At 35.4% G+C, this 24,395-nt stretch overlaps 1 protein-coding gene across 1 annotated transcript in view; it reads left to right on the forward strand.

Moving 5' to 3' along the window:
* LOC148941994 (teneurin-4-like) overlaps positions 1–24,395 on the forward strand; it is a 212,770-nt gene that overhangs the window by 86,578 nt on the left and 101,797 nt on the right. Inside the window, exon 4 of the mRNA XM_089103199.1 lies at positions 6,899–7,714. Coding sequence (XP_088959325.1) covers positions 6,899–7,714 — 816 coding nt within the window. The remainder of the gene's footprint in view (positions 1–6,898; positions 7,715–24,395) is intronic.

Below are 24,395 nucleotides of genomic sequence, written 5' to 3' on the forward strand. Positions count from 1 at the left end.
TTTTGTGACTGGTTTCCTTGTAAAGGCTCATATAATGTGTAAGTACCGATTTTTTAAAATACTCTTATTTTGTTTCTTCATATAAAAGATAAAAATTTAGTGATGAAATTTTCAGAAAATCAAACCTGTTTACAAGTATGGCATTAATTGGGTACAAATAGATATACTTATTGCAGGTTTGAATGGGAGGTAGGTTTGGTCTTGGGCATGAAGTTTTACAAATGAAACTTATTATTATAAAACATGAATCATTAGGATGAAAGTAAGAAGATTCACTTTTATCTTCTAAGATATATGCCACAGACTAATATAAGTGAAATTAACTTCAAAGTACCACATTTTTTCAGCAAACGACATTTTTTAACACTAAAACTAAAAGTGTGTGGCAGTCATGACATATTTTATCATGGTTGATAGAATATGTGATTATAACCTAGTAAAGAACAAACCCCTAGCCCATTTTAACCTGAAATTTAAAAACACGTCTTGAAAAAATGGTGAAGTGAGGAAAAATCACTATTTGAACCTGATTCAGGAATGGTAACTATTATTTCGATTAGTCTTATAAATAAATGCTACTGCCTGCGTACTGTCTTACTTCACTATTAGCTGTTGGCCAAAATGATTACACAATGCTGTCATAAAGTGAGATTTATTGTGCTCAAAATATTTTAGTGGCTTCACAGATAGCGTTGACAAGGGAGTTGACAAACTGCTAAATAAATTAATACTCAGTTTGATGCTAAATCAGCAGCTGAATGACATAGAAAATAACAACTATAAGCGCGGAGATTCTAAAATGACGAACAACACATTGTAGCTGTAGCGTTATGTCACCTGGAACCCTTTTCTGTCGTTACCTTACTACACTTATTCTAAGGTTTTACTTAAATTTTTGTTATAAAAAGCTCTGAATTCCATTGAAAGAGCATTTGAAAACAGTAGTTATAATCTTAGGATATGTGCACGTCCAATACTTTGCGCAAATTTTCAATTGAGAAGAAAGAAGAACGATTTACTGTGCATTAACTTTGCTCATAAGCAATTAAATAGGTTTTATTTTTGTGCCACCTCCTTTCGATTGGCAAAACCCCCAAAACCATTAAGTACTATCCTATGTATTTTTCGGTCAAATTTATTGTCGTGTCCATTCACACGTTAAGACATTATGCACAGAAATCACTTTGATAATTTTAGGCTCTTGTTTGTATCAACTAATCTCTTTCTTATAATTTTAATATTGAGGTTCAAGTTGTATTTTGGTAGCCCCCAGCTGTAATATTCACTTGCACCTAGTTTTGAAAGCTGGCGTAAAGCAAACTCGCGTTGAATAGATACGATCATTTTTAGTTTGAAAGATATTTTAGGAAACCCTGCCGAAAACGAAATAGCACTTACGGAAAAGGCACCAAATCGGAAGACTGTCCTCAAAACTAACACCTCGTTCATCTATTACCACTGTAGCTATAATACCCCAAAATTAATGGTTTTTATTTGTTTTTGGGGGAGTCAATTTGAATCCTACAATTGTGACTTGTGCCAATAGTGCCCAAAAAACTCTAAGAACTATGCCTTAATAATATCGTGTACATTAAAAGAATTGGCTTTTTATGATGATTTCAAATGTGTAAAATCCATTAGGGTTGAAGTTACCCATCAACAGCTGTTAACATAAGAAAATTTGCATAGTCTCAAAAATCGAGATGGATCATTTTTGGAAAATATCTGTTCGATTATGGGCTTCAATATTGTTCTTTACTTTTATTTGAAAAACAACAACTATTTTTTATTAAATTAATTCATAACTTTCTTATTTATACGCTTGAATTTTTCGTAATATTTGTTTTAAATTGATCTATTGTTATATTTTTTTCTCGTTGTATTTCGTATTATTTATGTACACTTTCTTTTCAGGCCACGATTTATATTGATTTATTTATCATACCGTAGGTTATTACTGTTATTTCTGTTTTTTTTCGATTATTTTATTTTTCTATAAACCTATTAGTGGACTACGGCAAAATGATAATAACCCTCGATTAAAAAGAAAATCGCTATTCTATATACAATTTTGAGGAAAAACAGTAAGCGTTTCTCTGAAGGTTCTGCACAGAGTGTTTGATTAGCCATCCGTAATTTTACATAAAATATTTTGTTTAATGATTTGTATAGTCTAAATAAGTAATTTACATTGTTACTTTTGCTCGGCTACACAACAACTGCTAATACCAAGACCTGAGCTTTTAATTTTGTAAAACTAATTATTTGATTAATTAAACTAACTAATTCATTAAAATCTATTAGCCAAAGCTACTACTATTAATATATTTCAAAAGCTATTTTAATTCTAAAAGTGAATAGAAATTAAATAAAAGTGAAGTTTAGGTCATCCCCAATAATGCTGTCTTTTGTTTGAAGTTTCGCTTATCCCCAATAATGCTGTCTTTAGAAAAAAAAACTCCAAAACCAAAAACAAAGAGGTTTTACCACAAAATAATAAATAATAGCTCCAGCAATTCAAAAAAAAAAAAAAAAAAAAAAAAAAAAAAAAAAAGAGCCACCAGTTGCCTAAAATTTCTTTTACTTTAGGCATAATTAACCTTATTTTTTGCTGAGATATTAGCTCCGTTTTTGAGGCTTCTACTTTTGAAGAAATTCTGAGGCTATAGACAATTTAAAAAATTGTAATGCATTAGGACATGATGAAATTTATGCTACTTTGCGAAAAGCATTGCAAGTGTCTCTTCTTCGTATGATTAATTCGTGAATTAATTTAAACCTAATTTAAACAACTATCGCCCTATTGCAATTCTGTCACCGTTGTCTAAACCCTTAGAGAAAATTTTAGAGGAATGGTTTCTTCCTATTTAAATAAAATAAATTAGTTGACCAAATGTAAGTTTTGATTTCGAGCAGGTCATTCAACAGAACAAGCGATTGCAGCTCTTCTATTAGAATGAGATAAAAAAAACGAGTTTTTTTCCGAGGGAAAGTAAAGAGCGATATATAATCTTTTTTTAATTTTTTTTATACATTATTTTTAACTAAATATAAGTTTTGTTTTCAAGCAGGTCATTCAACAGAGCAATCGGTTGCAGCTCTTCTATTAGAATCAGATAAAAACACGAGTTTTTTATCCAGTTGAAAGTTAAGGGCGATACATAATCTTTTTATTTTTTTTAACCAAATATAAGTTTTGATTTAAAGCAGGTCATTCAACCGAACAAACGGTTGTAGCTCTTCTATTAGAATCAGATAAAAACACGAGTTTTTTTTCAAGTGAAAGTAAAGAGCGACATTTAAACTTAAAAAGAACAGAAATATTTTCGTATATGACGGGGACTGTCCCACCTCAGCCTCCTTCTCTTTATAATACTTTAATAATAGTTCTTATTTGAATTCAATGGCTCTTGTGTTTTAACAGTCGTTCTTCATGGTGGCGAACGTGGTCCATACGTAGCACGGTCATTTTAAAAACGTAACTCATCAGTGTCGCTATTTTGGACCAGTGTGCTTGTGCACTGTCAATTCGTATGCTTTGTAAGATGGATATTAAAGCTGTACCAACTGTCTCAAACTTGAACCAACGGTAGCGTAGATTAGGCTTTAATACGATGAAAGCAATCATATGACATCACTTTCAACCAGCAAGAGTAGTTTCCACTGAAGTAGTTTTTGAAAAGGACAGTGGTATTCCATGCCTTTAGTAAAAACGGCACTGACAGTCATTGAAAACCACTCTTTCACGAGTAAAATCAGAATTCCACTCTACTGTTGGTTCAAGTATCAAACACATGGTCTGTCATTTAAGGTTTGAATCTGTATGGATCCAGCTTGAAATTTTCTAAAAGTAGACACATTGTTTTGCTTATAAACTGATACTTACAGAATTGTAAAAAAAAGGGTAAAGAGTACGGCATTGGACTTTACAGTCCCTACCGGTGGTGCTGATCTCCGTTGCTTGGCCCTTCAGCCAGGAAGTGCAATGGGGGGTTGGGGGCATCCATCCTGTGCTTTCGCACACCCTTCCTATTTACTCCCATATTCTCCATATTCCCAGGATTTCTCCAGGTACCCATTTGAAGCTGGGTCGACTCTGGCTTAGGTTACAGAGTCACCCCACTGACTCCCTTCCCAAACCAAATAATTGGGTACATTAGGATTCGATACTTTTTTTTATTGGGGTTGCAAGAACCACTTCTTACAATCTCGCTTGTACTAATTTATGTACAGAAGCTTTTAATAAAAACATATAATAAAATTTATATAAATACATAAAAAATATATAATTCAAAAACGTATAAAAATAAACACATTATCTTGTGTTCAGACTTTATGTAAAACTTTCCTCAATTCAGTGGTGTCAATTCACAAAATGTAGAGGGGATTCATTTTTCATTATCTATTGGGGGCTAAATTTATCGAATTTTTTCAATTTCTTCATTGAAATTATCCAAAAAGTGCATTTTTCAATGAAAATATTCCAAAAAAGATACTTTAAAAATCTATGGGGATAGGAAAAGGTCTAGGATCTTTGCATGGAGGATGTTTCCTAGGGGGAAGGGACATTTCTATGAAGGGGGCCGGATTTCCCAGCATTATTTAAAAACGATCAGAAATCAAATAAAAAAACAAGTTTTTTCAACTGAAAGTGAGGAGCAACATAAAAACTTAAAACGAACAGAAATTGTTCGAAAGGGTTCGCATGTATTGTTAGATCATTGTTATTGATGACACTACATAATTCTTGTTAAAAATATAATGTTTGACTTTACTCGATTTGAACATTTGCAAAAACTTGCGAAGATGTTTTCCGACATTCGTTTTGTTTTTTAATGCTTTTTTTTAGTATCTTCTAAATGACCCTTAGAAAAGCTGAAAAGGAAAATGTGGTAAGAACATTTAACTTTTTTGAGCATAAGCATCTTTTTTGGAAATAATCTTTTTCAAATGAAACGGCTGTCCAAGGGCTTGAAACTTTCCCCTTACAATTCCATGGAAAAATCTAATTTCTAAAATTCCCAACGCTTTGAAAATTAGGAGTGTTTTCTAAAAATTTTCTTTGTCCTCGGAAAATCTATTTCCCCCTTTCAAAAGTTAGGTTGCATATCTTGACTCTCTGAATATTTAACCTCATTTTAGGTCTTTTGTTGAAACGGATATGGGTTTGTCAAATGAAAGAGATCTTGTATATAATCTCTTTGATTTTTCTTTTGAACTTAGATGCTGTTAGATGTTTCTGATATTTTATGCTGTATTTTGTAGACTAGATAGTGAAATATTCTGTACAGGTTTAATCACTAATAAAATCATTCATTCATGCTGTTAGATAGCTCTAGGCTTAATTTCTTTCTGTCCTGAGAATGTCTTTTTAAATTCAGTTGATATTCGTTGGAAAAGGGCATACAAATAGATTAGTGAATACGGATAGCAAAAGCCAGGATATTCGGAAAGATTACCTCCGTCCTTCAGGAAAAAGCGAAAATAGCAAACAAAACCAGTTGGTTTTAATTCGGTAAACGAAAATATAGGATGATTTGCCATCTTTTTCTCCTACCTCAACCAAATAGCTTGGTCACACCCAGATAAGATGTCTCATGATTCCTCAGCCTAAAATAAAGGTATCTCTATTAGGAGGGGAGGAACCTGGCTGAGGAGGTAAAACTGAATGTTTTTAAAGTCAATTTAGTTTCAGTAAATTTGTTGAGAAAAAAGGTAATAAGAACCACAATGAAAAATACACACATTCAAAAAATTCACATTTTACAAAGAAAACTCACGATTTCTTAGCCTACCTCAAAATCAAAATATATTGTTAAAACTATTAAAATATCAAGCTTTTATTTTATATATTGATCGAAGAAGCCCTTTTGATAGCCTTCACTTCGCTCGAGCAGCAACTCGGGCCTATGACCCTTGCAAGTCACCCTCACTTCACTTGGGTATGAGCTTAGGCTTACGGCGTTTGCGTATGAGTCACGTTACATATCACAGATCGGTTTTATCGTTTCACATAAGGATATTATTATACGACGAGATCCTCTTCTCATGTGGTTATTACATGATCCATATATTTTATATATGGAGAAAAGGGACTTTATAACCCAAATCTCCAGTTAATTTACTTTGGTTCAATATATATACATATATATATATATATATATATATATATATATATATATATATATATATATCCTTGTGAATGGATATATATCCATTCACATATCCATTCATGGATATATATCATTCAATGGATATATATCCATTCACAAGGGCCAAAACCCGAACTGCCACCGGGGCCAAATGAGGGCTACTTGTGAAGGCCGTAGGCTTGAGTTGCAAAAGAGAGAATAGAGGACAATTTGCGAGGGCCAAAGGCCCAAGCTACTTTCGATATGTGAAGGTATGAACTGCCGCCCAAGTGAAGTGAGGGCCATTCATGTGGACCGGCTTTCTTTATTCTAATCCTTTTTTTCTAGAAACAGGAAAATCGCAATTTTCATTATTGTAATTACAAATTGAGTCTAGCATAGTGAATGACTTGGCTGTTTTTCTTGCCTATCTTCCATAACTCTTGTACCAAAATACGCCAATGATTTTTAGTTATCACTTCATTGCTTAGATAATGTTAAAAGAAAGATATAGTTAATTTTTAATTTTATAAGTGTTGATGGTTTAAATCAGCTAACTCTCAGCAGACTGGACAGTTTGGATGTAGAGGTCATCTAGCTTGTTGACCGGATTCCATAAATACCAAATTCAAGCATCATATAGGGTCTTCAAAATAAAGTTATCAAATTTATCGACTTCGGACCATTATTTAGTGATTTAAAAATCGTGCGACAATTTGAATTTGCATAAAAAAAAATTTAATTGTTTGATTCTTTTTATCTTTTAGCGGCAACACCGGTCCCACTAAATCCAAAACAACCATTTGTGCAAACAGAGGCTCAACAGATCGGAAATCGTGTTGCCACAACAATGGGAGTTTACCCACCTGTGCATTCTACACTAAGGGAAGAGCCTCCAAGTAAACTTTATGAGAACTCATATTTAGAAGAAATATATCCAAATCTTGACCCTATTAACATACAGGTTCGACCCTTTTCTTTCTGGATTGGCTCCATTTCTATACCATCATATTCTGTACTTAAGCTGAACCTACTTGTTCCAAGAGCATCTCCACTTGCTCTCTATGGTCGTCGAAATGTACCCCCAACTGTAACACAGTTTGATTTTTCTGAGTTTTTACGTTTTATGAATACTGATGACGAACGGCGTCATGGAAAATCTCAACGATACGTAAAACGTTACAAACGTAGCTCGGAATTTTCGAGTTTTGTTAGTTTCTTAAATGTCACCAACTCTTCAAAAATACTGGCACGTGTTAATAGAGCTGCTGATTTTAAGACATCACATGAAAATCGTAAACATTCAGCAGTTCCAGAAAATGGGCCGGAGACATTTAGCTCGCCAAAATTTATAAAAAGGTTCCAGACGCAACTAAATTTGACAGTGACTCAATTAGTAGAAGCTGGAAAGTGGTTCATAGGAGTTTACAATGATGACGTAATTGTGCATGACATAACGTTACATGCACAAACTGTAGAAGATGAGCAAACGACATGTGTCAACGCGTGCAGTGGACATGGAACATGCAGCGCTGGGAAATGCTACTGTGAAGATGGATATACTGGAAAAGATTGCTCAGTCAGTGAGTATCCATTTATGTAATTGGCCTTTATTTGGAATATGATAACGCAAAAGTCTTTAAAAGCCTTGAATATTCATTTGAAAGTTCAAAAGAACTGTGGTTTGATTCCAGTTCAAATGACAAGATGCAAAATTTAAAAAGAATTATATTGCTTACGTAACGATAAAGACTCCATGAACTTTGCATCATGTAAAAAACAAGAGATTACGTTGAATGAGGGCTGTTTCCATAGACAGTGAGTGTAGTCCCCGTCAAAATTGCAATTTATTACGTATTTACTCCAACTTTCATGCGAATTAACTGCAAACTTAACACGGTTTATTAACTAATGACTTAGTATGCCTCATAACAACTACTAAAATATGAGTAGTTTAATGAGTAATGAGTAAAATATGAAAAACATAAGTCTTAGTGCCTGAACAATCGTTTATTTTCATAAATTTTGTCATGTGCCTCCATTTTTGCCAATTCAATGATGATTGTGCAGAAGTTAGTACATTAAATGTGCTAGCGTTCATACCATTTCGATACAATATTTAAGTTAAAACCAGCTGTTACTTTACTCTCACTTGGAACAGAAGTTCAAATCTTATTGAATATTATTGCATCGTGAACGCACTTCGTGATTATAATAAACCCTAAGCAAATATTTTGGCTATATGACCAGCAGCTGTCTTCAGTGAAATAGAAGAAAAACTAAAACCAAGTAACCAATAAGAAATCCAAGTCATGATAAAAAAACATCCTATGTAAGAAAACAAACAAAGACGAAAAAACTTTAATGAAAACATCCTTTCACTTCTCGAAAGTTCAGCTTTATTTCAATCTCTCTTTCTTTTTGGCTGAGGACGGCTATTAATCATATAGTCAAAAAATTCGCAGAGTTATTTTTCTTTAATTACTGTCTTCAAGAAAAGTCTCCATTCGGCATTACAACTTGATTTTTGAATTAACCTAGTTGGATAAAAAAAAATATAAAAAAATTGTATGAGTTTATATTTCATTTCAAGATTTTCCACTGAATTTTGCCACAGCGAAAACTAATTTTTTCTTATGTATATAAAAAAAAACAATTTTGTACATTGTATTATTTTGTCGGCCCTTATGTATCTAAGTTCGAGTAGGTATACAATTAGAATTGTCACCAAGAATAGAAATGATATAGCATGAAGGAGCTCCCTTACTGTTTATTCCTAAGATTTAATGCAATTATGCGTGATTTAATTTAATGATTTAATTTAATGCAATTATGCGTGATTTGTCTGTCTTATCGTTAAAATCATTCAAAATGCACCATATACCATCCTTGTTGCAAGATCAAACAATTTGTTATTTGTTATAAGTATTTCATACTAAATTAAACTTTCCAAAATTGCAATTGGCCTTTCTCCAGTTATAAGCCTCCATATGGACAGTTCCTAATGAATCCCTTAAATATTACCGCCATTTATGAACTGGACCTGGCAATATAATAGTGAGCTTCGAATTAAAGTGTGAATGAAGCTTTTTCGACTGTTGAGAGAAGGCGCAATTTCTCTTGGATTCGTTTTTAGGTATAGAACAAGGAAGAATTTGTTCAGTATTGGCAAGGAGGGATTTCCTACTTGTAAGTACAAAGATATCAATCCAAATTACCACTTATTTTTAGAAAAGAAGAAGAACCTAAATGAGAAATTACCAAAATTTAGCGAGAAAATAAGATGTGTTTGAAGACAACGTTTACGAGAGGATTCCCCTAAAATGTTTATTACTAAACGCTAGTGGTTTTAAGATTTATATCTATTCTTTGGAAAAAAGGATTGATGATTCACTTACTGGATAGACCTTTATTATATGGGTTTTGCATGAAAAAGGAATTTATCGTCGTTTAATTAGGCTTGATGAATGTTTCAATATAAATAGTTTTCTTTATCTAAATTTCGTCCCACAAATGCATTTACAAAGAAAGATTGACCGTCCAAACGGTTGATTTTAGCTTTACTGTCGTACATCTATCCCTTGTCCAAAAACTGCTTAAAACATAAGAAATAAAAAAAAAATTTCAAAATTCAGGTAGTAAATCTTTTTCTAAAGATGAAAAGTCGCTAAGTCAAAGACACTTCCTATAGACCGTTTTACAAACAGTCAACTAGGTGAGTACATGGAACGCCCTCTTTAAGCTTTCAAGGGCGCATCCTTATTGCAGTCAAAGTAGTAGCAGGTACTCAGGCACTAATTGTAATTCTTTTATATATGATATATTGGTTGGCAAAGATTTAAAACAATATCTAAACGACATATATTCTTTTTAAAGCAGCATACGAGTATACTGGCTTACATCTTTTTTGCGCGTACTAACAGGAAATAAATTGCTAAATTTATTTTCAGGATAGAATTCTATTATTTAACAGACACTTTGAAAACGTTAAAGGAAAATCTTAGAACATCAATCAACTTAGAAGGGCTCTTTTCAGTTTGAAAGATAACTAGTTTTTTACTCTCTTAGTCACGAGCTAATTTGCCCTAAATAGACTGGACTTGTTCTCCAGACTCTTACAGAAAGGCTTTGATCATGAATTAGAAAAATACACAAAAAGTCTTTTAAGAGACTTTAAAGAAGTAAGCATCACTAAAGTCTTAGCAAAATTTGCAGTAAAAGGGTTTTCGATGATTTGTTATGAACTTAAAAAGTTAAGTTCATATAATTTCTCGTAGCAGCTCGTACCTAGATTACATTGGGATGTTTTAAGGTATATACACTTAACCATATTTGGAATGTCCCCCTAAAGATTACGCCCAATATTCTAAGCTTTAGCTTATAATCAAATGCAGGCTAAATCGAATGCAAGTTTGGCAACCAATTATAATTATGAAACTAAAAAAATATATGCATAGACTTTTAAACCGTTTGATTGGTCGAAGTTGGGAAGTAAAAACCACTAAATGTTCAGTAGTACCTAAGTACGACATGATCAGCTTGCACACTGTCTAATAATAAGAATATTAGGGTTGGTGCCAAAATCAGGGATGAAAATAATTATTTAAATACAAATTTAACATGGGAAATACCGTGGAGGGGGCTGAAATGATGGTTGCAGGTGTGAGCAAATTGTGTGCCATTGCGTACGGGTATTCTTATGATAAAGACGGCCCGGGAGGTAGGTGTTCCTGCCCCCTTTGTGGGGAGTATTGGAATGACCTGGAACATTTTATGATTAATTGCCAAAGTTCGGAAAATATAAGGAATAGCTTTTTTGCTAGGATGCACCACGACTCCCAGGTATCATGGAGACCTCTTCTAGGGAGCTAATTATTGCGGTGAAAAGTTTTACAGAGAATGTCTTATAGGCATGGAAGTTATACTTTCGAAGTGTTGAGTGCTACTGTTTGATTTGTTCAGTTTATATATATATATATATATATATATATATATATATATATATATATATATATATATATATATATATATATATATATATATATATATATATATATATATATATATATATATTGTTGTTCTCATTCTTTTTCGTATATATGGCCACTACTACTACTACTACTGCTAACTACTCACTGCAGCACCAAACCACACAACTACGCACGCTCCTCCTCAATCCAAATCTATTCAAAGACTCCCTCTTTACTCCCTCCTAGGTAGTTCCTAATTCCAATTAGAATCTTTCTTTATGACGTCCTACCACCCTTAACACGGATGACCTGCTTTCCGTTTATCCCTAGACGGTTGGCCGAAAAGGACAATCTTCGGCAATCTGTCATCCTCCATCCGCAAGACGTGCCCTAGCCATCTCAACCTTTCTCTCATTATAGCCCTGTAAAACGTGACTGAACCACACTTTTTGTGCAGCCTACTGTTTGAAATACGGTCAGTCAGCCGTGTACCCAGCACAATCCGTAGGCAATTGCTCTGTAAAACATCTACTTGTACTTACATGTACTTGTTGCGGGGCCAGACGCGGACGCCTCATCCGGTATCTAGAAGACTACGTATGATTGACTCTCATTTGTTGCGATCTTGTGCCAGCTCCTCAGCAAACCGGAGCCAGAAACTCTCCCACTTTCTGCAAAACTTTCGAAATCCGCCAATGGGGTCGAGGTCGTTTTTGGCAGTTATCCACCAATTCTTAAGTTGGCCGCCAGGTCACCTGCGCCAATTTGGCAATGGGGCAGCTAGAAGCACTTGCTTTATGATGCGGTCATTGGGTCTTCTAAGGACATGACCAAGGCAACGCAGTCTTCTCTGTTTGACAATCATGGCGGCGGATTTGATGTCACAGCAGCGGTGGAGCACATCAACATTTGAGATTCTATCGGAGTATCGAATCCTCTGGATTTTTTGTAGACAGCGGTGATCAAAGACTTCCAAATTATGGAGATGAAGCGCCTTCAGTGGCCAAGTTTCGACTGCATAGAAGAGAACAGATCTAACAGCTGCTTTATAGACAGAAAGTTTTGACTTTATGCTGATCTCCCGCCAGATCCACAGATGGCGGCGGAGTTGTGAGAAGATGGCTTGGGCTTTGTTGATTCTGTTCTGTATGTCAAGGTCACAGCCTCCACGAGAGTCTATTATTGAACCAATATAGGTGAAGTTGTCGACTTTTTCCAATTCTTGTCCGTAAAGCACAAGCTGATAATCAGAGTGCATGTTTAAGTCCATGACTTTAGTTTTGGCCGCGTTGATTTTCATACCTAGTAGCTGAGATAAATGTGCTATTTCATTTAACATTGCTTTGGCAGTTGCTGGATCAGCAGCGAGAGTGTCGATGTCGTCCGCTTAGTCCAGGTCAGACACGTTAATGCCCAATCCCATAACAACTCCATCAAAAGAGAGTGCACTCTCTAGAATCCAGTCTATACAGTAGTTAAACAAAACAGGGGACAATATGCACCCCTGTTTTACACCACTTTCAACATTGAAGGGCTCAGTTTCTTTGCCCTGCACTCTTACTGTCGATTTGCAATGCTCGTAGTAGGCCTTCAACAGCTCTATGAATTCTACTGGCATACTATCTTCCAACATGATTCGCCAAAGGTTTTTGCGAGTTACAGAGTCGACAGCAGCCACAAAATCAAGGAACATGTTAATTATGGGGAGTTTGTAGCGTTCGCGCTGTTGGAGAATAAGGCGAAGAGTGAAGACCTGGTCAGCTCACCCTCTCCTTCTTCGAAATCCGCATTGATTCTCACGTGTCCGCTCATCCCTTGCTACCTCGAACCTTTTAAGCAAAATCATCGCAAATACTTTGGTAGCCGTATCCATAAGTGATATCCCTCGGTAGTTGCGGCTGTCGTATTTGTGCCCCTTTTGAAATACTGGGGTTATTACTGACATCTTCGAATCAGACGGGAAGCTCTTCTTCTCCCATATCAGACTGAAGAGGGTTTCTAGTTGTTCCGTTACAACGTATGGTGACGCCTTGTAGACCTCGGGAGGGAGACCATCTTCTCCAGGAGACTTATTGTTTTTTTTAGCCGTTTGATCGCGATTAGTATCTCTGAAGCCGAAAGTGGTGCTATGTCGATTTCATATGGTGGTCTTTCAGATGCTCGTGGCAGCATCGGCGTTGCATCTTGCCCATCTGTATTTGGATTAATCAGATTTTTAAAGTGATTCCTCCAGTGATCAAGTTTACCTTGCACGTCAGGGATCACACTTCCTTGAGTGTCTTTTAAAGGACCAGCAATGGGTGACTTTATTCCAGTTATTTCTTTGAGGGTTCAATACAGCCTACTCGTGTCATTATTTCTGGCTGCTTTTTGCATCTTTAAAGCAACCTCATCCCAAAATTGTTGGTGGTCTTGACGTAAGCTTGTTTTAACCTATTTACGCAGCGACTTTTTTACTGTGATTGATGCGTTTGATGCCTGCCACCTAGTTTCGATTAGCCTTACAGTTTTCTCTGAGACATAATTCTTCCTCGTCTTTACAGGGACATAGCCGATAACTTCAGCGGCCACCTTTTCAGTGGTGTTCCGGAATTGTTTCCATCGGGTGGTAGGGCCTTCATTACAGTTGGTCAGGCTTGCGAACTGGTTCTGTAACTTCAGGCAAAAGTCGTCTTTCACTGTTTGGATTTTCAGTTTATCCACGTTTAACTTCCTTTTTGGGGGTTGTCTCTTCCTCGCGCTCAACTTCAGGAGTATTTTCGCATCTACAAGCGTATGATTGCTTCTAGATTTTTACCCTGTGCACGCCCCTCTGTAAGCTCGGGAGTCGATGACTGAGGAGGGCCAGCGCTGACGGATCAATATATGGTCAATTTGGGCAGTTGTGGAGCCATCGTTTGAACGCCAAGTTATTCCTTGAGAGGGTTTGTGTTGGAACATAGTGTTGGTGATGGTAAGATTTTGAGATCTTGCGAACTGGAGTAGTATATCCCTATTGCAGCACCGCTGGCCGTGAGTGAATAGGCCAACAATATCGCGTACATTGGGGCTGTCGGGCCAACACGGGAGTTCCAATCACCCGCTAAAATTAGGAAGTCTCGTTTGGGGCATTTCTGCATTGTAATCTCCAGATCGGTGTAGAAGGAGTCCTTATCAGCATCGGTGGCCGTTCTTGTTAGTGCATATGAAGTAAATATAGAAATGATGGATAATCTTCCTTTAAGTTATAGGCTGGCTTTTCTTTGGTCCGCCGAATCCCATGTATGAAAAACGTTTTGCGTATGGTGGCCTATCATAAAGCCGACCCCATGGTCCTTGGATTAATAATACGAGTCGGTGCTGAGGCCTACCTACAAGTTTTTAGAGTCATAAACCGGTTTGGTTTTTTCAGACATTCCATTAAATCTTGTACCTGATAGACAAAGAACAACTAATTGGTAGCGGTTCGTGGCCAGAACCAATACTAACCTTTTCGATTCTTGCTTCGCTAATTTTACATTCCATCTAAGGATTCAGTATTCATCCTTTTCTAGATTTATTTCACAGGAAATAGCTCATAAACTTGCTGATCTCGACGCTATTCTTGTGAGCGGGATCGCGTCGCTTACCGGGGACACCTTAATAGGCATAGCTCGCACACATGTAAATCTCGCCGCCATGCCAGGGAGCGAGATCGCGTCGCTTGCTGGGGACGCCGTAGTAGGCACAACATTTCTGAATTAAATAAAAAAACACGTTTTTTCAACTGAAAGTAAGGAGCTACATTAAAACTTAAAACAAACGGAATTTATTGCAATTATGAGGGGGTTACTCCTCCACAACACCTCGCTCATTACGCTAAAATTTTTTAGTACTTTAAAAAGCTTCTTATTGTTCTAGTTAGCCGACCATAGTGTTTCAGCAGTCTTAAAGGATTGGGACAGAGTTTAGCATAAAGAGAGAGGTGTTGTGGAGGAGTAACCCCCTCATGTACTTAATAATTTCTGTTCGTTTTAAGTTTTAATGTTGCTCCTTACTTTCAGTTGAAAAAACTTGTTTCTTATTTAATTTCTGTTTTTTTTAAATAATGCCAGGAAATCTGGCTACTCCTCCACAGAAAAATCCCTCCTCCTCAAGGATTTATTGTCTAGACAATTCAATTCAGGTGAAAATTTACCCCGGATAATTACCCTTAATATCTCCACGTGTTTAATTGAGACGGAAAAGAGAAAGCAAGACATAAGAAGAATTTTGTATAGGAATTCTGACAAATTCCCCCAGTGTAAGATTTCCCCTGAATCCCCCCAGAAACTTACCTCTCCGTAGAAAATCCCACCAACAGAAACTCCCCCCCCCTCCCCGGAAATTGTATGTATACTACCTAATAAAAAATACTGTATGTGAACAATAGGCAAATTGTGTAACTTAAAGACCTTTCCCCAGGGGCTGTCGGAGGGTCACGATGTCCCCGAAGGCACAGTTATTCGGCTTTTCAACTATGCTGAACAAAATGGCTATCTCAAAATATTGATCAGACAAATTTAAGGAAAAAAGAGACGTGGGAGGGTGCCTAGTTGCCCTCCGATATTTCAGTTACTTGAAAGGGCACTAGAACTTTTATTTTCCGTTCGAATGAGTCCTCTTACGATATTCTAGGACTACTGGGTCGATACGATCACCTCTAAGAAAAAAACAACAACGAAAAAACATCAAATAAACACGTCCGTGACCTTTCTTCTGGCAGAAAATACAAAATTTCACATTTTTCAGATAGACCCTTGAAACTTCTGCAAGAGAGTTATCTTATATGCTGAATCTGTTGGTGTGACTTTCATTAAGATTGTACGACTTTTATGGGTGTTTCCCCCCTTTTCAAAAATCAGGCATATTTTTTCAGGCTCGTAACCTTTGATGGATAATATTAACTTATTGAAACTCATATATTTGAAACAGCATAAAACTCCTATTCTTTGGATCCCAACACTGGCAATTGGCACCAACACTGGCAAGATTCCGTTGTTTAGAATTTCGATTTCTATTGAGTCGGGTTGTTCCGTACTTACAATTCGTTACCACGAACTGTTTGATTGCTATATTAATAAATTAAAAAAACTATATTAATTGCTATAAAAATTCCTATAATAAGGGGGTGGGGCGGGGGGTAAAGTAAAGCCATAAGTTTTTTAGGCCTTTCTTCGAATGTGCCCCTCTCCTTGGCCTTTACCAAAAATACAATTTAAAAGACTAAAAATCTAGTTTAAACAGGGGTTGAGGGGCTTTTATTAGTTGGGAAAACTGTTCTGCTAGGTCATTGAAACTCTCAGGAATGAATAAACGAGCCAGGGCTGTTCAAAGGGGGGGGGGGTGACCGGACAAGCTGCCCTGGGTGCCAAGCTGAAAGGGGAGGTGTGTTCAGCGGCTGAGGGGACGCCACGTGTGGGAATTCTGGAGATTTTTCTTATGTTTGGGTTGGGAGAGGGGATGTCGTAGTTAATTGTGGCCGGGTGCTACAGGAAAGTCCCTGTTTCAAGTTACTCTCTTCATGCTTTCTCTTATGTTAAGTCTGTGAAGACTTTGAAATTATTTTTTTAATAAATTAATCTTTAAAAGTATTAGCTAATAAAATTTCTATAAAGTATTAGATAATAAAATTTCTATTATAATATAATAATACTATAAATACTATAAATACTATAAATAAAGTATTAGCTTAGATAATAAAATTTCTATTAAAGTTTTACTTAAAGTGTAATTTTCTTAGTCAATTGGTTTTGATAATGCAGTTCCAATGCTTGAGTTGAAAAATAAGCAAAATTTGAAGTCAAACAGTTCGTGGTAACGAACTGTAAGTAAGGAGCGACCCGGCTCACTGGTAACCGAAACTCTAAAAGACGGAATTTTGATACCAATAGATATATCAAAAGAATCAGATTTTAATTCTGATTTCAAATATATAAGTTTCATCAAGTTTAATCTTACTCATCGAAATTTACGCGCCTGAGAAAATTTGGCTGATTTTCGAAAAAAGAAAAAATACCCCCTGAAAGCTATATGACCTTAATGAAAATCACACCATCATATTCAGCGTATCAGAGAACCCTACCGTAGAGGTTTCAAGCTCCTATCTACAAAAATGTTGAATTTTGCATTTTCTGCCAGAAGAAAGATCACGGATACGTGTTTATTTGTTTTTTTTTTCTTTTCCCCAAGGGTAATCGTATCGACCCAGTGGTCCTAGAATATCGAAGGAGGGCTCATTGGAACGGAAATTAAAATTTCTAGTGCCCTTTCTAAGTGACCGAAAAATCGGAGGGCAACTAGGCACCCTCCCACGTCCCTTTTTTCCTTAAATTTGTCTGATCAATATTTTAAGATAGCCATTTTGTTCAGCATAGTCGAAAATCTAATAAATATGTCTTAGGATGACGTAATCCCCCACAGTTCCCAGGGAAGGGCTGCAAGTTATGAACTTTGCCCATTGCTTACATATTGTATTGGTTATTGGGAAGTATACAGACATTTTCAGGAAGGATTTTTTCTGGTGGGGGGGCTGGAGGAGGGGGTTACTCGGGAGAATCTTTCCGTGGAGGATGTTTCCTTGGGGTAAGGGACATTTCTATTAAGGGGGCGCCGGATTTCCAAGCATTATTTGAAATACGATCAGAAATTAAATTTAAAAAAACAAGTTTTTTCAACTGAAAGTAAGAAGCAACATTAGAACTTAAAATGAACAGAAATTATTACGTATATGAGGGGGTTCTCCCCCAAGTCAATACCTCGCTCTTTACGCTACAGTTTTTTTTTAGTGCTTTCAAAAGAGCTATCTATTCTAATTAAACTGCCTTTGTGATTCAGGGGTTTGTGAATAAATTTTTTTTTTACATTTAACGTAAAGAGCGTGGTATTGACTAAGGGGAGAACCCCCTCATATACGTAATAACATATACGTAATAAAAAAAAACAATAAAAAAAACAAGCGATACGGCTCAATATTAATCGAAACTTTTAAAAACGGAATTTTGATGTCAATAAATGTTCATGGTCAAAATCCTGTTCATCAAGCACAGCAACTTTCTGACTGAGGGAAAATGCTTTTTGCATTATTTTACCAGAATAAAAAAAAAGATCTTATTGGACAACAAAAAAAACTGTATATTTACTACAGTTAACAAATCACTGAGGAGGGAAATAAATCACGGAGGAGAAGCACAGCAACTGAGGAGCAAAACTAATGATAAATCCCTGTTGGTCCTTTTACACAGCAAGGAAGTCTTCACTTTCCTCTTCTTGTATATAATTTTATGAATTCTTTTTTCTCAAAAGGGTAAATCCCCCTGGCCTCCACCCGCTGGCGTCCATTGTATAAGAATCTCAGAGTCGGTATCACCTACCAGGCTGATGCTCCGCATGCAAAATTTTTGGTTAATTTCATGTCAGGTCAAGCCATTAGGTTTTTATATATTTGATTAAATTTTCAACTCGAACCTTCTGTTTTGAAATTTAATACAATATTGTTGCATTTGAAATTTTATTTCAAAGGAGTGGGAAGCCATATGAAGGGGAAGAGATAAATTTAGAAAAAGTCTTTGTTAACTTTCATCTAACTAGCCAGAAATCAACAAAAAGTCCTATAAGACAGAAAAATATTGTACAAAATTAATCACAGTAAAAAAAACCCACTAAGGATAAAAATAAACAAGCAAAGCCAGTGATCAATCGCCATTGGATGGTAACCTGCCAGACCATAGTAGTATGCTTCCAATTTTTTTTTTTCAAACAGTTCGTGGTAACGAACCGTAAGTAAGGAGCGACACGGCTCAATAGCACCCAAATCTCTAAAAACAGAATTTTGATACCAATAGATATATCAAAAGAATCAAACTTTATGCTGATTTTAAATATATAAGTTTCATTAAGTTTAGTTCTATCTATCAAAATTAAGTGCCTGAGAAAATTTGCTTTTTTTGAAAAAAAGGGGGAAACAACCCTTAAAAGTCTTAGAACTTTAATGAAAATCACACCATCAGATTCAGTGTATCAGGGAACCCTACCATAGAAGTTTCAAGCACCTATCTGCAAAATGTAGAGTTTTGTATTTTTTACCAGAAGAAAGATCCCGGATGCGTGTTTATTTGTTTGTTTGTTTGTTTGTTTTTTTATTTCCCCAGGGGTAATCGTATCGATCCAGTAGTCCTGAATATCGTTAGAAGGCCCATCTGAACGAAAATTCAAAGTTCTAGTGCCCTTTTTAATTGACAAGAAAAATTGGAGGGCAGCATGGCCCCCTCCCACGCTCATTTTTTTTCCCGTCACCCAAGTCACCCAATAAAAATTTTGAGATAGCCATTTTGTTCAGCATAGTCGAAAATATAGTAAATATGTCTTTGAGGATGACATAATCCCCCACAGCTCCTGGGGGAACGGCTGCAAGTTATGAACTTTGCCCATTGTTAACATATAGTATTGGTTAATGGGAAGTATACAGACGTTTCAGGAGGTATTTTTTTTTGTTGGTTGGGGGGGGGGGGGTCTGAGGAGGGAGTTATGGGGGAGGATCTTTCCATGGAGGATGTTTTCTTGGGGGAAGGGACATTTCTATGAAGGGGGCACCGGATTTCCCAGCATTATTTAACAAACGATCAGAAATTAAATAAAAAAAACTGAGTTTTTTAAACTGAAAGTAAGGAGCAACATCAAAACTTAAAACAAACAGAAATTATTACGTATATGAGGGGGTTCCCCCCCTAGTCAACACCTCGCCGTCTACGCTAAAGTTTTTTTTAGTACTTTCAAAAGAGCAATCTATTCTAATTAACCCGCCTTTGTGATTCAGGGTTTTGTGATTCGAACAAAATTCGAACTTTAGCGTAAAGAGCGCGGTATTGACTAGGGGTAAACTCCCCAATGTACGTAATAAAAATATAAAAATATAGAAGTTCATTACGTAAGTTAATTCGTAAGTTACAACAGAACAAAATTTCGAGAAAGCCATAATTCCATTTTAATTATTCACGTACGGTGAGCCAAAATCAAAGCTGTTTTAATTCAAAAACATTCAGAAATTAAATAAAAAAAAAGTTTTTCTAACTCAAAGTAAGGAGCGACATTAAAACTTAAGACGGACATAAATTATTCCGTATATGAAAGGGGATGTCCCCTCCTCAACGCCTCGCTCTTTACGCTAAAGTTTTTATTGTTTTAAAAAATGGAGTTGTGACAAAGAGTCTAACTTTAGCGTAAAGAGCGAGGTGTTGAGGACCCTTTCATATACGAAATAATTTCTGTTCGTTTTAAGTTCTAATGTCGCTCCTTACTTTCAGTTAAAAAAAAAACTTGTTTTTTTTTTAATTTAATATGCACAAAAGAACGAGACTTTTAGATTCTCAAAAAATCAATTATATACGAGTGATCAAGGGATTTAAGACTGGACTGTTTAGACATCATAGATGGGAGGCAGATAACAATATGGGAGTGTTTTTACAGTTAATAATACAATAACAGAGCAAAATATAGTATTATTTACATTTAGGGTGCAGGGACTTAATGAAAACTGTGAGAAATTATGTTTTGTCCTTTTGGAACATGTCTTCTTTTGTATTCTTGAGATTATGTATTTCAACGGGCAAGGGACTTCATTTTTAGCTGTTGTTAATGAATTATTTTCAAAGTTGGTAGGCACTTTAAATGGATTCAATCCAAGAATATTTTACAGACTACACTTTTTTTATTATAACTTCTTTGATTTAATCCATGACTGATGGGTTTGATAAGTACAAACTGTACTAATATTTACTAAAGTGGAATAATAAACAGCAATAATGCAAATTTGAATGAAAAACTTTTTGAGAAATATAATTGATTTGAAATATATTTGCTTTATTAAGTTTGGGAACCACTCAAAAGAAACTTCCAAAAGGAATATGTTGGGAAACTTGTTCTAATGACAATTGTAGGTAAGTTTTCAGCTAGCGAAAAATTCAATCTCGTCATACTGATTGTAATACAAAATTAAAATCATTAAAATTAAAAAGAAATTTAAGACTAAAAAAACTACAACATTTTTAACAAGATTAACTGGGAATAAGTTTTTAATCAATTAAAATTGTCTGGATTGCATATTTACAATTCTACATTTGCTACTATATTTTGCTAAGATTATTCCAAGTCTGGTATTTAATTTCCACCAAAGTTGATAGTCAAGGGATTCCAAAGCAAACTTGTAAAAAAAAAAAAAAAAAAAAAAAAAAAAAAAAAAAAACCAGCTTAAACAAGCCATACTCATCAGGGTCACCCTTCAACAATGTTTGAAGTCACGGTTCTATTTACAAAAACATGTGAAAAGTCCCCCGTGACGCCACTTTACAGCCACACTAATAGAACTTTCTTTCGGAGATAGGGACAGAGGAAGGAGCTTGTGGCAGAGTGGATACTCGAAACTGTCTTACAGCAGTGAAAATATTACAGGGTTAGAACCATTACTCTGTTATTTATACCAAGACTATTCTGATCAGGACAATTGCCAGGGTTGGATAGTTGTGGGTTATATTATACACAGGGTTAAATCTTGTAGTCAAAATACCAAATTTTTAAAATCTTGATTGTCATTGGAATGGATGACTTTTTATTCAAAATTCAATTATCACGAACTATCGGAATAAATGAATTTTTAAAAAGAAGAGAAATATAAAAGTCACTCGTAGAAAGTAGTAATGCAAGCCACTATTGCTTTACAAATCGATGCCATGAACTATTTCATTGAATGAATTTGAAAAAAGAAAATATAGTAGGAAATATTCTATTAAAAAATTATTCAAATGATTAAATAATTAGAGACTTTTTATTCCAAATTTTGTTTTTCTTTTGATGTATATATTGCTATTAATCTTCCGTTCTTTTGCGCCTCGGCGACAATCAACACGTGTCTTTTTTGTTGCCAGTTTGTTGCCATGAGCTATTTGATTGAATGGATTCTATAGAAGAAAATATCGTTGGAAATTTTCTATAATCTATAGAAAAAAAAGCCATAACCTCTCTTGTACAAAAACTGTTAGTTGATAACAACTGAAAGCTTCAAAATGAACCGACTTGGTTTGTATAAAATCCATGAAATGAACCATGTCAGGTTGAACCATCTTGAATTTTTTGTTTGCCAAACTTAAAGTTTAAACATACAGTAATGAGCTTAGTCTCCATTATGGCTATGTTTATTGCCCCTTTGCAGCGAATTGTGACGTTTACGGTGCAATATCAAAAGTAATCAGGGTTGACACTGAGCAGATATTTGTCGGTGTATCCTTGCCTCTTTCTAATTGATAACTCCATAGAAATGGGGAAAGAGGGTGTTTGCCATGTCAAATTGGTAGAACCATGTGTTCTGACGTTTTAGTCGTGAAATAAAGATAGAGCCATGCCTAAACAAAAGGAGTTTCGAAAAGATTAGTTATACTGTCTGTTTTTTTTCTAACTTACAAAACAATCTTAATCTGGAGAACAATATAACTAAATATCCAGAAGGGGGGGGGTGGTATTTACCAACAATGGAATTTGAAGAATAGAAAATGAGTCACCGTTTTAAGCAATACTTTTTTCCATTTTTTTTTTTTTTTACCGAATGAGGAACTTATTGCCAGGTAGATTTGTAGTACCTGCATTCTTATTTTTAAAGTCAAAATAAAAAAGGGGATAAGAGGACACAGACAAATTTAATGTCTACAATGCCTACAATTTTCTTGATTTCCATGATTAGTTCCTATCCTTTTAACTTAAACATTTTTTAAACCGACTATTTTTTACATGGATATATATATAATAGAGGTAAATAAATAATTCTAAAAAGATCAACTTCCAAAAAAATTTAAGGGTCCCCAAGGATAACAGTAATTTCCATAGGTCATCCCCGTGGATCAAAAGAAATAAATAAAATGCAATGTTTTGCAAATATTACAGAAACCACCTTTTTTCAAACATTTGCCCCCCTTAGGATTGAAAAGTGTCTACAGCCCCTCCCATAAAAATTCCCTATGGTACCCCGTGAGGGGTGTGATGGAATTCAGTGGTATTTCCAGAGCCATTCTACAAGTACACTATTAACGTTTTGGAGAGCATAGTCGGTCAAATTAGACGAAGAATCAGCCTCAACAACCGTTTGAAGGAGATTTGTCTTTGTTTTTCTGATTTACGGCTTGCCTAAGGTATTATCCAGTCAGATTGTTTGAATTTGTATTTCTCTCTTATAATATATTATAATATATTTAAAATATATTTATATTGGTAAACCCCTTGTAATCCTCTGTTTAATGTCCATATCATTGCATTTATAACCTGACTGTACTTGGTTTAAGACGCGTCTGATTATTTTTGTGCTTGTCTCTTTATAACGGCGTGGATTCGCCTTCCTTATCCCTAACTGTCTTGTGCTCAATAGACATGTCTGGAAGGTGATGTTGAGTGAAGTTTGCCTTCCACCTCTTTGCGAGGCGAGGACCGTGAATTTACCCTTTAAAGACGATTTTTGGGAGACGGGATCGACCCGTCCGTCAGACTCAGCCGAGCTACTGGAGGGACTATACCCATAGACCCCAAAGCCCTCTGGGTTGTCAGATAAAATCATGATAATTATGAACAAATCAGAAGGTTCTAAGGTTTCTTGTATACAGTAACAGTTCCAATGACTAAAATGCACAGTTTAGAAGTTTATGCATTGTCATACTTTTGTGTTTTATTTCTGTAGTAAATTTGTTTGCGTTACGCTTAGGACGTATAAATGTTGGGTTTTCTAAGGAGGATGTTTTGACTGCTATTCAGTTGGTCTATTCGCTTCTTTTTGTTCGCTCTCTTTACGGAAAAGAATTTAGATATCGAAACCACTGACGTTTGTAATGAAAAGTAATCAGTTTTTGATTCAGTTTATTCTGTTATTCAGATTTTGTAAATTAGTGTTTTAACATTTTCCTATGATTTCTTTTATATGCAGTTTTGTTTTTTATTATTTCATTTGAGCATGAAGAGTAAAGGACTCAGTAAAGTTAAAGTTTTGTTTTGTCAGCTTTTCTTCAGTTTAATTTCTAAAATGAAGCAATGTTGGTACAAAAAATGACGCAGTCTTACGAAGCCTTCGGTTAATATGTTATTTTCCAAGGAAGACTTTTTAGAAGACGTCGGGGGTTCTAAGGGAAAGGAGACTAAAAAGGACTGAATTTCAAGAAATAATAGCCAAGCTAAGGAAAGGAGTTTCGAATACAAGTATCACTATTTTAGGCCAAAGAACAGCTTTGCTGTCCAGAGTCAAAATATATTCCAGGCAAGACAAGTTTTG

Source organism: Artemia sp. Qi Xiang Cuo, chromosome 17, assembly GCF_049724085.1.
Source record: "Artemia sp. Qi Xiang Cuo chromosome 17, ASM4972408v1, whole genome shotgun sequence".
Lineage (NCBI taxonomy): Eukaryota > Metazoa > Arthropoda > Branchiopoda > Anostraca > Artemiidae > Artemia > Artemia sp. Qi Xiang Cuo.